Here is a 17,593-nt window from a genome sequence, read left to right on the forward strand (position 1 = left end):
TATATTTATGTGTTATTGTGAAGAGTATATTGTATAGTTTATTGTGTTGGTTTTGCACAATTCTGTACTTGGTTTGTTTTTTAAAGGTGTTAAAATTAATTAATTTATTTTTTAAAAATTATATTAATCACTACCTTTTCTTAAACGAAAGGGTTGCGAAATTAACAAAAAAATTGGCACACAAACCTTTAAAAAAAAAATGAATACGCAACTTTTGTATAAGGCTGGGTCGTGAATTAGTAGTTTTGAACTTGTGCTTTTAATCTTAATTTTAAGAGTAATCGGACTCCTTTGATTTGTATAAAAAGTCCTAAGGTAGAAGGCATATTTCTTACCGTATGCATGTATTAAGTGTACAAATGATAGCAATATATTAAGAGAAAACAATAATAGTAAGTATTGGAGACTAAAACTAGACACCAACTACCCAACTCGACTATCAATTGAAGCAACACTAGTACAAAAATGACCATAAAAATAAGACAATTTGCGTCCGGAGTTGAAACAACGGAATGCCTATAGTGACGTGTTGGCATTTTTGTAATTAAAATTTTGCTATTTAATTTCTTTTTTATTTTTTTAAATGCAGGACCATCTGCGTCCGAAGTTCCACTAACTTCGGGCGCAAATGGTATAACGCGTGAATGTTCAAACACTAAAGTTGTAATCCATTTATCTTAGGAGACTGATGCTACAATGCTCCTGACACCATTGGGAAGTAGCGAATTGATTTTAAGGAGAGAGTGTGAAACACACAACTTAAATTTCTTCTTCTTCTCGTTCTTTTATTTTCTTGGTGGGTTTATATACTATCTAAAATTGAAAACCCTCTTTTTGTTTTTATTTATTTTGTATAAATAAATTCGAACCCTTTTGTTTCATACCAAATTTTACGGTTGGGACTATTTTTGCTAAAATTATAAATCCCTATTTTTGTTTATATATATATATATATATATAACAATTGAAATGAGGTTTGGTGGTCGGATTTAGGATTTTGATTTTGTTTTTATACGTGGGCCTAGGTAAGATGGGTTGGGCTTATGAAAACAAAGGAAATTTGGGCCTTTTTTTATTTAACATATTAAAGGTCCATTAAGCAATATATATATGAGTAAATTGTCACTTTGGTCCACTGACTATAGGGTTCCTGTTAATTGCGGTCCACGACTTCTAAAAGTGTTAATTGAATACCTTGACTATTCAATTTTTATCAATTTTGGTCACTTCGGCTAAATTGGAGGTCAAATTTCGCCGGAAAAACTTAACTATCTAATTAATGCTTAATTTGAGGGGAAAATTCGTCTTTTTAATTGTGTCTGATTTAGCCAAAACCAGACCCGGTTAGGAGAAATTTGGCCGCCAATTTGGTCAGAGTGATCAAAATTGATAAAAATTGAATAGTCAAGGTATTCAATTAACACTTTTGAAAGTCGTGGATGACAATTAATAGGACCCTTATAGTCAGTGGACCAAAATGGCAATTTACCCTATATATATATATATGTGTGTGTGTGTGTGTGTGTGTGTGTGTGTTGATTTGTAGCGACTTGAATCTGATTTCATTGATTTGTACTTCAACTACTAACGTTGTTTACCAAGAAATTTTTAATAATTTATGATTTATAATTCTTTGTTATTCAAATGTTAATAAAGTTTTATATTTAATATAATTTGTGTACATATATTCTTTTAAACCTCAATTGTATTATTTTTTAAATACTACTGACTCTATTACAATTATAATTAATTTGACTCCAAATATATAAAAAAGGATGAATATAATTAGATATAAAATCAACATAGTTCTTACATAAATAATCTTTTTCAAATGAATAAGTTTTTGGTGGAGATTTCTTGCATGTTCTTAAATACGATAGCAGTATAATTAAATTGGTTATTTCAATTTCAAATTCAAATTCAAATAATAATACAAGTAACAATAAACTTTCAAATCAACATAATAATAACATAATTAAATTTTTAAAAATATTAAATATTACATTGTATAGTTATACTTGCATTTTTAATAAAAGTAATTCTGCTTAGTATCATAACATTACAACAATACTTATAAACTTTTGTCTGTGCATCGCGCGGGACAAATACTTGTGTGTGTGTGTGTATATATATATATATATAGAAATACATTCAAATGTGGTCGCGGCTTCCCGTGTCGTTAGTGCGGTTCACACCACTCAATGTTAGAAAATGCACCACTCAATGTTAGAAAACGCACCCAGAATGAAAATACACAAAAACACCATAAAACACACCGCACACCTAAAATAATGCACCATAACTCCCCTGCCCCTAATGGTGCATTTGCTAACATTGTGTGGTGTATATTTACATACATAGTGGTGTTTTTTTTTATGATGCATACCTAATAATATAATGCACATTTGTGTGGTATATTTTCTAACATTGAGTGGTGTATATTTGAATACATAGTGGTGCGGCCGCACTGACCGCATGTTAAGGGGCGGTCACACCTAATCATGACCCTATGAAATGTTAAATTGAAGAGCTTTCAAGGCTGGTAGGTAATAATGGTCTTAGTCATGAAGTTGTTGACGGATTTTGGACAAAGATTCTACCCACTGTTGAGAAGTCAAATAATTGGAGTACTGATTATCAAAGAAAAAATATATAAATATAATTAGATAGCACGTAAGTTATCTAAAGAGTGCATGCTCTTCATGTGCCTACTAGTGGATTGAAGGGCTAATCATGTGATTAATGTCCCTATCAATTTGAAACCTACCGGCCCAATACCCATAACATGAAAATATATAGAATTAAAAATTAGGAAATCTTAAACTTAGAGTCCAACATTGGTTAGGTTGCATAGCAATTCGATCGCAATCAGGAGAGGGCATTCTTGAAAACCCTTAAAACTCCTGCAAACCCTCGATCAGCTCGTAGGATACGATGGGCGGCGCATCGGAGAAGAAGGCGCGTGTTTCAACGCTACCTCTTCTTCCCCAAGACATTCTCATCGAGATCCTCTCCAAGCTCCCTGCTAAATCGCTAGTACGATTCAGGTGTGTTTCTAAATTCTTTTACGCTCTCACAGTTAATCATGCCTTTGGCGTTATGCATCGCACCTTGTCCTTGACTCTTCCCAGTAGAGCGGGCATCCTCATCGTTATCTCCTCCTCCCCTGCGTATTACACCATAAATTTCAGCGAACAAAACCCCCCGCGGCCGGGAATGCTCCAAGCCAACCGTATCGCCTACTTGGACTCTGAACCCTTTCTGAAAGGCTCTCTACTACGCTCCTCCTCCGATGGCCTGATTTGTCTGTCCAGACCCAATGGAGATGTGGTTGTCTGCAACGTTAGTACGGGACAGCGTATTTCCCTTCCAAGAATCCAATTCCACTCCCCCAATCCACCTTCAATCTGTGCGCGGTTGGGGTTCGATTCACAATCTGAAAGATACAAGGTTTTGATGTCAACCTGGATGAATACTCGAGGCAACAGGTCCAGGTGCTACGAGTATAAGCATTGGGTTTTTACTGTGGGAGTTGATAAATCATGGAGGGAGATCAACTATTCTCCCCACCCCTTTGATGGCTATGGTAGCCCTAGCGATTCCGATACTAGTTGTGTCTACATCGACGGCTTTATCTATTCCTATAATTGGCTGACTAAAGCTGACCCTCCTAGCTTCCACATAGTAGCATTTGAAGTTGGGTCGGAGAGTTGTTCTTTGATACCATTTCCAGCTGAAATTTCATCATCGCAGTAGTATCGTTTAGTTGGTTATTTATCTCCATTTATGGAAGAATGCCTAGCTCTTCGCAGAGGTTTTGCATTGCTACAAGTTGATGGAGGTCGACTGGCTATTGTTTTTGTTCGCAAAAGAGACCACCTATGCTACATGGATGTTTGGATTTGAGAGAAATCTAAAGAATGCTAGGAGAAGATTACTATGATCATTCCATTGGAAGAGAGTATAGATATCCCCCATCGATCCCTGTGATATACTACGAATCATGCTGGGGAGATTGTGTTGTTATGTATAAATAGAGAACGGTTTTCCATTTTGATTTGTAACTTGAAAAGTGAGGTTTGGAGACAATTTGATGTAGGTGGAGTTGAGGAATTTCCAATTCCTTGCCCTATGGATGTTAGAATGTACGGGACTAGGGACAATGTGTTTTCTTTGGAGTAGTAAGATTTAGAATGTTTGAAATATTAGACAACTTTTGGTTAGAAAATTAGGTTTAATTTGGGGTTGACAAGCGCGGTCTGATTTGTTGTAAAGATTTGGGCAAAATGACAGCTCCAATTCACAGCAAAACTTGCTGATGAGAGAACGCTTATCTTCATTAATTTGCGAATGTTTCCTTTTTATATATTAGTATAAGGTTGTTCATTAATTTCATAATTTGATTATAACGGTACCTTTGTGCTTATCCTATATTCATATTCATAAAGGTAGGAGGCACCTTTTTCTATTGGAGAATGGGTTCAAACTCCCTCGCTTAAAAGATTTGACAATGCACGGCCACTCATATCGTTTAAATATGAATATGATTAGTACTGGCACAACGGATATCCAACTTTGGAGGGGGTTGAGGCGGCAAACCCCTTAGTTTATTCAAAGCTAAAGGTTTGAAAAAACAATAATGCCTAAGAAAAATCTGATCTATTGGTGATGCTTTAAAAAAAATTTTGGGATTCTTGCTAAACTTCATGTGCAGGATAGGATGACTTAGCGAACAATTTTTGGATTAGTATCTCTCACTACATAATATGAATTCAAGTATTTATTACTCATTTTAACACGATTAGTATTACTCGTATGTTAGGTATTGCTATACATGTATGAGATTGTGATAAAATATCTATCAATTGATTCTACCCACTGTTGAGAAGTCAAATAATTTTGTGGGGAAATATTAATAGCCATTGAAAATAGAGATCAATGAAACTTTAATTTTAAAGAAATGTGTTTTTTTTTTTAATTTTATTTTGTTTTTTGGTTTTTATTTTATCTTTTTTTTTCCTTTTATTATATGGGAATTAAAACAAGGGATTAAACCATGGAAGAAAATTTATATATTTTTAGTTGTTTTTTTTTTTTTTTTGAGATTTTCTAAAGGATGCAACAAAAAAAATATAAAAAGGTAAGGGATACTTCCACCAATGGAATCAAGGAAAGTACAAGTTGTCACCGGATAACTCTATTGATTGATTTGATTCTCACAATGAAAACACCACTTGTTATCACCCTAGATATGACCATAACAGATACGAAACCTTTCAATTAGGTTTCTAGCTCATGATCTTATTTGAGTAATGACAAACTCCAATTCCACACTTCCATGGATCTTTTTATACTATATTACTAAAATATATAATAATTAAGCTACTAAAATTACTAACACGTATAATAATTAATCTACTAAAATTATACTAACTAAACTATACAGGGTTATAATATTTTATTTTAATATATATATATACACACACACGTAATTTAATTTCCTTCTACTAATATGTGATCAATTATTACACCTCGAAATTGATTATTTCTTTTACACTCTAAATTAATTAAGCCACCAATTATTTCTTTACTTTTATGCCTATCAAAGAACCTCTGAAATCGTGGTGGAGCAAATGTGATTTTTTTGAAATTGGAGTACTGATTATCAAAGAAAAAATATATAAATATAATTAGATAGCACGTAAGTTATCGAAAGAGTGCATGCTCTTCATGTGCCTACTAGTGAATTGAAGGGCTAATCATGTGATTAATGTCCATTTGAAACCTACCTAATACCCATAACATGAAAATATATAGAATTAATTTCATTTTAATTAGGAAATCTTAAATTTAGAGTCCAACATTGGTTAGGTTGCATAGCAATTCGCAATCTGAAAACCCTTAAAACTCCTGCAAACCCTCGATCAGCTCGTAGGATACGATGGGCGCATCGGAGAAGACGGCGGCTGGTGTATCAACGCTACCTCTTCTTCATCTTCCCCAAGACATTCTCGTCGAGATCCTCTCCAACCTCCCTGCTAAATCGCTAGTACGATTCAGGTGCGTTTCAAAATTCTTTTACGCTCTCGTAGTTGATCATGGCTTTGGCGTTATGCATCGCAGCTTGTCCTTAAAGCTTCCCAGTAGAGCGGGCATCCTCATCTCTATCTCCTCCCGTTCCTCCCCTGCGTATTACACCATAAATTTCAGCGAACAAAACGCCCAGCGGCCGGGAATGCTCCAAGCCAACCGTCTTGCCTACTTGGACTCTGAACCCTTTCTGAAAGGCTCTCTACTACGCTCCTCCTCCGATGGCCTGATTTGTCTGTCCAAACCCAATGGAGATGTCGTTGTTTGCAATGTTAGTACGGGACAGCGTATTTCCCTTCCAAGAATCCAATTCCACTCCCCCCATCGGCCTTCAATCTGTGCGCAATTGGGGTTCAATTCACAATCTAAAAGATACAAGGTTTTGATGTCAACCTGGATGTTTGCTCGAGGCAAGTGGTCCACCAGCTTCGAGTATAAGCATTGGGTTTTAACCGTGGGAGTTGATAAATCATGGAGGGAGATCAACTATTCTCCCCACCCCTTTGAGGGCTATGGCAGCCTTATCGATTCCGATGCTACTAGTGTCTACATCGACGGCTTTATCTATTCTTATAATTGGCTTACTAAAGCTGACCCTCCTAGCTTCCACATAGTAGCATTTGAAGTTGGGTCTGAGAGTTATTCTTTGATACCATTTCCAGCTGAAGTTTCATTATCGCAGGAGTATCCTTTAGTTGGTTATTTAGCTCCATTTAGGGACAAATGCCGAGATCTTCTCAGAGATTTTGCATTGCTACAAGTTGATGGAGGTCGACTAGCTATTGTTTTTGTTCGCAAAATAGGCCACCTAAGCTACATGGATGTTTGGACCCACCTAAGCTACATGGATGTTTGGACTTGGGAGATATCTAAGGAATGCTGGGAGAAGATTACTATGATCATTCCATTGGAAGAGAGTATAGATATACCCCATCGATTCTTGCGCTATACTACGAATCATGTTGGGGAGATTGTGTTGTTATGTATAAATAGAGAACGGTTTTCTATTTTGATTTGTAACTTAAAAAGTGAGGTTTGGAGACAATTTGATGTAGGTGGAGTTGAGGAATTTCCAACTCTTTGCCCTGAGGATGTTAGAATCTACAGGATTATGGACAATGTGTTTTCTTTGGAGTAGTAAGATTTAGAATGTTTGAAATATGAGACAACTTTGGGTTAGAAAAGTAGGTTTAATTTGGGGTTGACAAGCGCGGTCTGATTTGTTGTAAAGATTTGGGCAAAATGACAGCTCACAGCAAAACTTGCTGATGAGAGAACGCTTATCTTCATTAATTTGTGAATGTTTCCTTTTTATATATTAGTATAAGGTTGTCCATTAATTTCAGTATTAGAAATTATACTTCATTAATTTGATCAAAACGGTAGGAGGTACCTTTATGCTTATCCTATATTCATATTCATAAAGGTAGGAGGCACCTTTTTCTATACGAGAATGGGTTCAAACTCCCTCGCTTAAAAGATGACAATGCACGGCCACTCTTATCATTTAAATATGAATATGGTTAGTACAGGCACACTATGGATATCCATCTTTGGAGGGGGTTGAGGCAAACCCCTTAGTTTATTCAAAGCTAAAGGTTTGAAAAAACAATAATGCCTAAGAAAAATCCGACCTATTGGTGATGCTTTAAAAAAAAAAAAAAAAAAAAAAACCATTTTTGGAATTCTTGCTAAACTTCATGTGCAGGATAGGATGACTTAGCGAACAATTTTTGGATTAGTATCTCTCACTACATGATATGAATTGAAGTATTTGTTACTCATTTTAACATGATTAGTATTACTCATATGTTAGGTATTGCTATACATGTATGAGATTGTGATAAAATATTTATCAATTGATTGTTTAGATGAGGTAGGTAAATTCGTACTCTATCAACAAAATAGATGAGATTTGAGACTTTTGAATGAAATACTTTTTTGGAAGAGTGCATGTAACTTTTTTTTAGATTAAATGTCATCTTTTATCTTAATTAGTTAAGTATTGTACAATATTACGTGATATATTGTCATGTTGAATAATATTGATTTCAATTTTAAATGTGTGTTAATTATTATAATTATTGTGTTGATACTAAGTATTATGATGTTAATTGTGAAGTTTAGAGTATATTTCTGTGTTATTGTGAAGAGTATATTGTATAGTTTGTTGTGTCGATTTTGCATAATTTTGTACATGATTTTTTTTTAAAAGGTGTCAAAATTAATTAATTTATTTTTAAAAAATTATATTATTCACGACCTTTTCTTAAAAGAAAGGGTCACGGAATTAAAAAAAATTGGTATCTAGAAAGAGTCGCGGATACCCTTTAAAAATATAAATTTGCTACTTTTTGTATAAGGTTGGGTCGCGAATTAGTAGTTTTGTACTTGTGCCTTTAAATCTTAACTAGTGTTTTACCCGTGCGATGCACGAAATTTTTTTTGTTATTATGAATTTAAATAAAAAAAATTAAAAAATACAAATGTGTTAAAATGTACAACATAATAATATAGTTGAATTTTCATATATTTGGTCAAGTATCTATTATCATAGTATACAAAATTAAAATTTTGTATGATTAATATAATCTCTAATCATGTACATATTTATATAAATTTATAGAGAAAAATTTACATAATTAAATTGAATTATTCCTAATATTATTTCATATATATTATAATTCTAACAATATAAATAATAACTAAGAAAATTATACTTAGAAATTAAAAAATGTAAATTTTAAATTTTGTATATGTGATTTTAAACTCTAATCAGATGCATTTTCTTATATGATTGTGTAATACAGTGTATATACAAATAATATTTATTAACATGTATATATGCAAATTTTATAATATAATTTCTGTAATTATAATTTATATTGATATATTATAATTAAAATTAGAAATTAAAAAATAGCATTTTAATTTTGTATGATTAATATACTGCATATGTATATGTATGTATGCATTTTTAAAAATATAAATATTTATAAATACACATTTTGTTAATTTTATAATTTTATTCTTAATTACATTTATATTTTATTAATTATAATTAAGAAAAGTACATTTACAAATTAAAAGAATTTAATTTTTAAATTTATATGGATTAATGTAGCCCCTAACTACATTACATATTTAGATAAATTTTTAAATATTTTAAATTTTTAATTAAGAGTATGAGTTTAGACATATTTTAAAATAATTTTTTTAATAAGTAACCATTGTAGTAATTAACGTGTATAATTATGCCAGTAATCACAATTCTATAAAAAAATGTGTATATATTTTCATATTGTACAAAATACTATAAATATAATATATGTGGTCTACATAAATGGATAAACAGAGAAATTGATAAAAAAAAAATTTATTATATAGATATTGATCCCAAATTTTTCTTTTTCTCTCTTCCACACATCTTGTTTTAAATAAAGGTTTATCTTGGACTACCTTTGGCCATGGTATAACAATTGTTGAATTAGTTAACCACTTAAGAGCAACCACATTATTCTAGGTTTCTTGGTGTTTTTTATGCTGCCAATCAAGAAAGAGAATGAGGAGGAAACTGGAAAAATAGAAGGAAAAAAGAAAAGCTGACACTAAAAAGAAAACAAATAATAATAATAATAATAATAATATAATAATAATAACAACAACAACAATAACAAGCTATTTATGTGCCTAGGGTGGAATGCACGCGCGATTGTGCGCTTCTATGTGTCTAACGCGCATCATTGTCAATGATTTTTAATTTTTTTTTTCAAAGTGTCCCACCAAAAAATCAGGGTTTGCAAGAAGATTACAAATTTTTGTTTCTTCTTCTTTCTCTTCCACATCATGCTTGGCCCCATAAAAAATCACATAAAATGAACATTCTCATTAGTGATTTTTAAGAGGTTTTTGCAAATGAAAAAAATAGAGAGCAAGTTTTTAATAAATGAGAAAGATGATTTTTATGAGGTTTTTTCTCCTTTAAGTAATGGTTTTTATTGGGGCCCGTGAGCACTTAGGAGAGAGAAAAAAAAAAAGAAAATATCTTCTACTAGACTACTACTCATGGAACATAACATTCGCGATTTTGCGCCAAGTAAGGTGGGTGGTATGTAGACCTGACAATTCGTGTATAAGGGTTCGTTAACGGGTTGACACTATAACAACACGAACACGATAAGGTTAAACACGGACACGACACGTTAAGATTAACGGGTTCAAATTTTTAACGCGAACACGAACACGATTTGTTAACGGGTTAAACATGTTGACACGATATACACGTTTTGTTAACAAAGTTCGAGCCGTGTCTACACGATATGACACAAAACTCGTTTAAACCCGCTAAACCTATTAATAATTTTTAAAAGAAACTAAAATTTAAAATTAAGTTATATAAAAATGAAATAAAACCTACAATTTAATCCATCAAACAAACTATAAAAAAATCAATTTATAACATTCATAAAATGATAAAATAACATCCTAACAATCATAATTAAAGAAGTCCATACTAATTTTTAGAATAAAATTGAACACAATAAAAATTCAAATTTTAGATTGTTGAACATCAATAATTAGTGTAGGATCTTGGCCTAATGTAGTAAATTCATCGTTAGTCATGTTCATGCTATCTTTTGTAATGTCATTCATCACAATGGTTCTTACCTAAATGACAATGGTTCTTAGCGGGTTATAAACAGGTTTGTATAAACAGGTTAACACAATAATATTAACGGGTTAAACAGGTTTTTAACAAGTTTAACGGGTTGACCCGTTAAGACACAAAACATAACGGGTTCTTAACGGGTCAACCTGTTAACGACCCGGGACATGTTAAGGCTAAACACTAACTCAGTATTTTCGTGTCCATAATTGCCTATCTTTCTTCTTCTTTTATTTTCCTCCCTTTATTCTCTCTCCTCTCTCCTAGTATACATGGAAAAAGCTCACAAAAAAAATCCGAAAATACTTGATGTACTCCCACTTTATACTATCTATTTGTATTCCCTCTCACATGCTTTTGATGTAGACACTTTTCCGTGAGTCCACATGATAAAAATAACCAATGTCTGTTTGACGCCTACGTTTTGGAATTCCTCTCCTCTTTGTATCCGAATCTGTAAAACAGAGAAATAGGCAAGGAAATTGAGCTGCCATGGAATCTGATCCCCAAACCCAGTTTGGTGCCACTCTCCCGGTGCCTAGTGTCCAGGAATTGGCTAAACAGAAACCGGCTGCGGTTCCAAGCCGGTATATACGCCAGGATCTACGATCTCCACCTGAATCCAAGCCCCCATGTTCTTCCACCCAAGTCCCAGTAATCGACATGCAGAAATTAATGTCCCAGGAATCAACACATGATTCGGAGCTTCGGAGGTTGCACTTTGCCTGCAAAGATTGGGGGTTTTTCCAGGTAACCAAACTCATATCTATCTGGCATAGAATTGAAATGAAAGTGCGTATTTTATTTATTGAATGAATTGAAGTGCAGCTGATAAATCATGGAGTGAGCTCTTCAGTTTTGGAGAAAGCAAAAGTTGAGGTCCAAGGATTCTTCAATCTGCCATTGGAAGAAAAACAGAAGTGTGGGCAAATTGCAGGGGAGATTGAGGGATTTGGGCAGCTATTTGTTGTATCTGAGGAGCAGAAACTTGATTGGGCAGATATGTTCTTCATTAAAACTCTACCACAGCATATAAGATCACCACATCTCTTCCCTAAGCTACCACCCAGTTTCAGGTAAATATATAGTTAGACAAAAAGAAATATGGAAAATAGTCAAATAAATTAGGCCATAAACCTTTCAAAGTTGTAATTAAACACTTCAACTAGTCGTTTTAGTACATTTAAGACTCAATAACCCGTTATTCACTAGAAATAATCTATTAATAGGATTTCAGTGGTGAAATCAACGACCGGCCGTGACCGGTTGCCATTGTCCATGAAGAAGGCAACCGAACTGGTTTCCTTCAAAGGAGAAGGCGACCACGCCGGTTGCCTTCTTCATCGATCGGAAGAAGGTGACCAATCCAATCGATCGGCGGTCGACTATTTGTAAACTGTGACGATTTTGTTATCAACGAAGGCGGTAAACAACGGTCTGCATACTTATTGGTTACCGGTAAATGAGACATATATGAATGATTTTAACAAGTTGTAGTGTTTAATTAATTGTAACTTTTAAAAGTTCAAAAGCCTAATTGTTTTCTGGTTTAAGTGCAATGGAGTATTTGACTATTTTGTTTCCAAAGAAATAAGTATATAATAGGGAGTTAGAGTAGCTAATTATTTAGTATTGATTTGATTCAACTCAACTGCACCTTTGACCAATCTTAAATTCTTACACTGGCCAGTCGGAATTTGTAAATTTTAGTTCTTTTTTGGACCGATCAGGGACACAATAGAAGCATACTCAGTTGAAGTGAACAAGGTAGCCATGAAGGTACTCAGACTTATTGCTAAAAATCTGGGAATAAAAGATGAAGAAATGTGTAAGCTATATGAAGGGGGGATGCAATCAATGAGGATGAACTATTATCCACCATGTCCCCAACCAGAGCTCGTAATGGGTCTCAGCCCCCACTCTGATGCAGATGGCCTAACTATCCTCCTTCAAGTCAACGAAACACAAGGTCTTCAAATTAAAAAGAATGGCGCTTGGCTTCCCGTTGTGCCAATACCTAATTCCCTCATTGTCAATATTGGAGATACATTGGAGGTAAACTGATTTCGTTTTCTTATATTTTTTTTTTTTTAGAAAATGTGTAATCCAACTTTTAACTTAAAAGCTATAGTTGAGATGAAAATTATTTTTTAATTTGTTGTCGGGTCGGTCTTATACAAAAGATAACTCAATTATCAACTTAGAAATGAGTTGTTTGGTTGGATGTAATTACAATTCTTTTTTCCAACCAAATTCTTTAGCAGTTGAAACTACATTGTTTGGTGGGAGGGAATTGCAATTGCCTCAATTCATTGAATTGGACTTCATTACTTCCCCATGATTTGAAATTTAGCAGCGATAGGGAAATGAACAAAAGATTATTATTACACAAATGTATTTTAGAAAAATACTTCATGGGTTCCCAATTCTATTTGATTAGAGGAAGAAAAAGAGGAATGGATAAACATCATGAACCCTACTAAATTAAGCAATCAAGGCATGACATGTCATACGGAGTAAAAAATGAGAACAGAATTTTAGAGTCTATGTAGAATTACTCTGTATTTTAATCTTTATATCATTTATATCCTTTCACTTCTCAATAATTCTATTCGTCATTACTAAAAATACTCATAATTCTTTACAATTTAGTATATGTTCTATACTTTCTTAAACTTTTTCAACTCAAAGAATCAATAGCCCCCATCGAGGTCCATTTAGAATGATAATAAAGATGTCATCACACTACATAGTAATTGACAATTTACCTGTATTTACTTTGTATTAAAGACAATCAATTTTGACAGATATTTACAAATGGAATATATCGTAGCATAGAGCACAGAGCAGTTGTAAGCTGGGACAAGGAAAGGATGTCCGTTGCAACATTTCATGCCCCGAAATTGGATGCAGAATTGGGTCCGGCGGGTGGGCTTGTAACGGCTGAAACCCCACCAAAATACAAGAGGATTAGCGTACCTGAATTTTTCCGGTTATTCTTTTCGAGCAAACTTGATGGGAAATCACATGTTGATGTCTTTAAGATTGCGAATAACAATGCCTAATTAAAATGTAATTAAAGCACCACTTGCAAAATATGTTTCCCTATTGCTGTACAATAAGTTTAATCTACACTGAAGTGCGGTTAAACCAATATTTAGTAAACCTCAAAATTTTGTCTTGTTAGCAAAATATTTGGTGCCAGAATTACCAATCAAAGTATACACTTCATAGGTTTGCTGTTTGCATAGTAGTTTTGTGTTGGTATGTTCGCACATGAGTGTGCATTCTCACCACATGTGACTCTTATATATATATAGAGAAATTTTAAAAATGATGGAACAAATTGATTTAATTTGAGGTATCTACAAATATTAGTTCGTAAAAATAAAAAGGGGAAAATGGTAAGGGAAAAATATTGTAGTAATATTTTATAGATTGATGTAAGAATATTACAAATGGTGTTTTGTAGTAGATTGGATACGGTATGTATAGATTGATGTAAGAATATTACAAATGGTGTTTTGTAGTAGATTGGATACGGTATGTAATGCCAAGACAATGACAATTTATACAAGGAAAAGGGTCCCGACAAATCCCTAGAAGTGTTGTGGCATGTGGGTCACAAGAGCAAGTTAAGGTCCATGCGGTGGGCTCTGTGTCCGGCCCATCATTTTGGGCCCTCGCTCTTTATCCGGGTCACATACATACTCTTCTCGAGCCCCAGGTTGTGGATTTGAGGTCTTGGCGCCAAAGCCCGACCCCTATCAAATTCGGGCCTCATTGCTCCGCCATTCACCAAAGCCTTGTCGACCCCAGTCACCTAAGTCAAACCGGATTGAGGTGCTGGCCCTAGACTTTCGTGTTCCACCACTGGATGAAGCTCTGTCCACCTCAGGCACCTGAGTTGGGTTAGTCGTCATCCAATGGACCGTGATTATACTTAATGAATTGGGTATGAGAATTTAGGGGTTGGTGCCATCTAATTAAGTCGGGCTCATCTGGATGACCGCGATTATACTTAATGAATTGGGTATGAGAATTTAGGGGTTGGTGTCGTCTAATTAAGTCGGGCTCATCACGAGGCATTGGGCGGGTTCGCGCATGCACAACTCAACGTAACTCCTCTTTTTTTCGGGGTCGAGCACGAAACCTACTACCCAACCCTGAAAAACGAGAGACACGTAGGCTGAGGTTGAGTCCACCTTATATATTGGTTGGGCACTGGCCCAAGATTGCTTGTGGCTAAGGCCGATGACGAACACATCGTCCCAAGGTTATGTCCGAGAGCCTCTAACTAACCAATGTTATTACTCAAACAAAGTGCACCCGGAGGCCAACCCCGAAAGCCCCATCCCATGGTCAAGCTGAGAAGCCAACGTCAAAACGACCTCAAGGTCATCACCCAAGTCAATCTACACCAAGGGGTCTACATACCCTAGAAACCCAAACTACATTTTAGCAATTTGTCTAGAGGAATGGGGTCCTGACCCAAGTGCGTGGCGTTACGAGGTCCAACCTTGCATAGCTCCAGACAAAGGAATCAATTCATTGTTGAGGTCGTGTGCGTTGAGTTCAACCTTGATATTCCCTAAGGGTGTTACAAGAATCGGCCCCCTCGATCACCACATGACGGTAGAACCTACTCTTGGCCGAACTCGGACAGAAAGTTCGTAGCTCAGTTATTGAACTCAAAACATTTTTTTTGGTATTATCAGCAGGAAATAACTACATGTATGTTAGTCCACCCAACAATCCATTTTTATTATAATAAAGTAAATTTTTCCATTGCAAAATTAGTCCGAGTTTGGTAAATTTTACATTTTAGAGGGGTAGGGTTCGTGTTAGTTTTTATTGTACTTATACTTAGATTTTGACGATGTCTTTGAAAGTTCTTATTAGGACTGAGGATACCACATTTCCTTTATAAAAGTTATTCTTGTTAAACCGGCTGAAGAACCTAGCTGTTTCTTTTTCTAGCTAAGCTGAACAACTGAAGAAACCAATTAATCATTGCCTAAGTTAAACTAACAAGAGGATAAAAGGCAGACCAGCTGAAGAATGAGATACAGACCAGTTGAAAGTCAAGAGGAATACCAGCAAAAGTGAAGAGGCAAAAGTGGTGAAGACAAGAAGTGAAGATATTCCAGCTTAAGTGCTGAAGTATAGTGACCAGCAGAAAAGTCTAAAGTCATGTAGAAGTCTTGAAGATCTAGCAACACATCAGTGTAGCAGCAAATCAAAGTAGTGCAACAAAAGTAAGTTAGCTGACCTTGCGGCAAAAAATCAGTTAAAGGCTACCAATTCTTCACTTTTGGAGAAAGCAAATTAAACTTGGGGTCCATGGATTTTTCAACCTGCCTTTGGAAGTAGTAAAGCAGAAGTGTGGGCAAGTAGCAAGGGAAATAGAGGGATTTGGGTAGCTCAATATTGTATCTGAGGAACAGAATTGAAACTTGATTTGGAAAATATGTTCTTCATAAAAACTCTACCACTGCATTAAGATCACCACATCTCTTCCCTAAGCTACCACCGAGTTTTAGGCAAATAAATAGTTATAAAAAACGAAATAGAATAAGTCTCCCAACTTTACAGGAGTAGGCAATTAGGCCCTAAACTTTATGTACACAAATAATTTTTTTTTTATATTTATGGTCCACACATAAAAGTTTTCACTTGGTCCTGAATCTTTGGTTGTTCGCCTTTTATATCGATAAGTCTTGAAGATCGCAATCATAGTTGTACTTTTTTTCTCTTAGCTAAGTTTTTTCCAACTGGGTTTTCCTCAATCTAAGATTTTTAACGAAAGAGGCAACCAGCGTAAATAACACCCCTTTATACTAAACTCAGACTCTAGGGACTCATCATAGACTATATAGGCGTTCAGAGCAAACATAGATCAGACTTGATATTCGTTTTCAATTTTCTTGTGCCATCACTTCATGAGCCACAAGAAGTGAGGGGCTAGATGTTGGATATGGTATTAGGGCCCATAAGAGTAAAGCCCAAAATATGTGGCGGCCCAGTCAGACTTATAGCTCAATTAAGATTATTATCGGATTGAATATTATAATAGTTCATTATTGAATTATTAATGTAATATTATATTCATTGAATTATTGATATAATATTATATTCCCAAAGGTCAAGTGTCCTTTGGAGAATATTATATATTCCTGAAGGATCAGGTATTACAATTATAACCCTAGCCCTTCAATCTTAGGCAATCATAAGCCAAAGAGGCTTCAAGGGAAATCAATACACAAAGCTCAATTCTTCCCTCTTTCCTTTATTTTCTTCCATAAAATTTATTCAATTTTCTTATTCTCTTTTCCATTCTATCGTAATCATATAGCATCCAATTTCAACCTTATTGCATCTTTTTCCTATATTTATCAAATTTCATCAATTCAATTTCATACGTATGGTAGTGTTGGCCTGTCATTGACTACCCAGTGACCATAAAATCAACAAAAATAAAATAAAAGCTCAGTCATAAACTCTAAAATTCAAACCCTAAGTGCAATGCACTTTTGTAATTAAGAAAATGTCACATCATTTTAGTGATCTAATTTCTTAGTAAAATTGGTGATAATTAAAAAAATGCCACATCATTTTTTTTAAAAATCTTATATGATCTATCTAATTTTTCTCACATGTAAGGCTATGATTGGTTTTTCACTTTTTCCTAAGAACTTGTACTCAATAACTTGAGTAGTTACTCCATAGTTTATTCAATATAATAAAATTTTTAGATAAATGCATAAGATAAAATTAGAACGATCCGAGAAAATAACATTTGCCATTAATCTAGATTGAATCGTGTTAGAATACATT

General features: G+C 34.3%; 3 protein-coding genes across 3 annotated transcripts; all 3 read left to right on the top strand.

Moving 5' to 3' along the window:
- The first annotated feature begins 2,934 nt into the window (after positions 1 to 2,934).
- LOC116032339 (putative F-box protein At3g52320) lies at positions 2,935 to 3,756 on the top strand. Its single transcript, XM_031274839.1, has one exon. The coding sequence runs from the start codon at positions 2,935 to 2,937 to the stop codon at positions 3,754 to 3,756; it is 822 nt and encodes a 273-aa protein (XP_031130699.1).
- A 2,185-nt stretch (positions 3,757 to 5,941) lies between these two features.
- Positions 5,942 to 7,228, top strand: LOC116032340 (putative F-box protein At3g52320). Its single transcript, XM_031274840.1, has one exon. It carries the CDS (start codon positions 5,942 to 5,944, stop codon positions 7,226 to 7,228), a length of 1,287 nt encoding a protein of 428 aa, XP_031130700.1.
- Positions 7,229 to 11,173: 3,945 nt separating this feature from the next.
- On the top strand, positions 11,174 to 13,888 carry LOC116033670 (protein SRG1-like). Its single transcript, XM_031276426.1, has 4 exons — positions 11,174 to 11,506; positions 11,585 to 11,832; positions 12,487 to 12,811; positions 13,564 to 13,888. The coding sequence occupies exons 1-4, from the start codon at positions 11,249 to 11,251 to the stop codon at positions 13,819 to 13,821; spliced, it is 1,089 nt and encodes a 362-aa protein (XP_031132286.1). The 5' UTR covers positions 11,174 to 11,248; the 3' UTR covers positions 13,822 to 13,888.
- Positions 13,889 to 17,593: the final 3,705 nt, after the last annotated feature.

The sequence above is a fragment of the Ipomoea triloba genome, chromosome 10 (assembly GCF_003576645.1).
Source record: "Ipomoea triloba cultivar NCNSP0323 chromosome 10, ASM357664v1".
NCBI classification, from domain to species: Eukaryota; Viridiplantae; Streptophyta; class Magnoliopsida; order Solanales; family Convolvulaceae; genus Ipomoea; species Ipomoea triloba.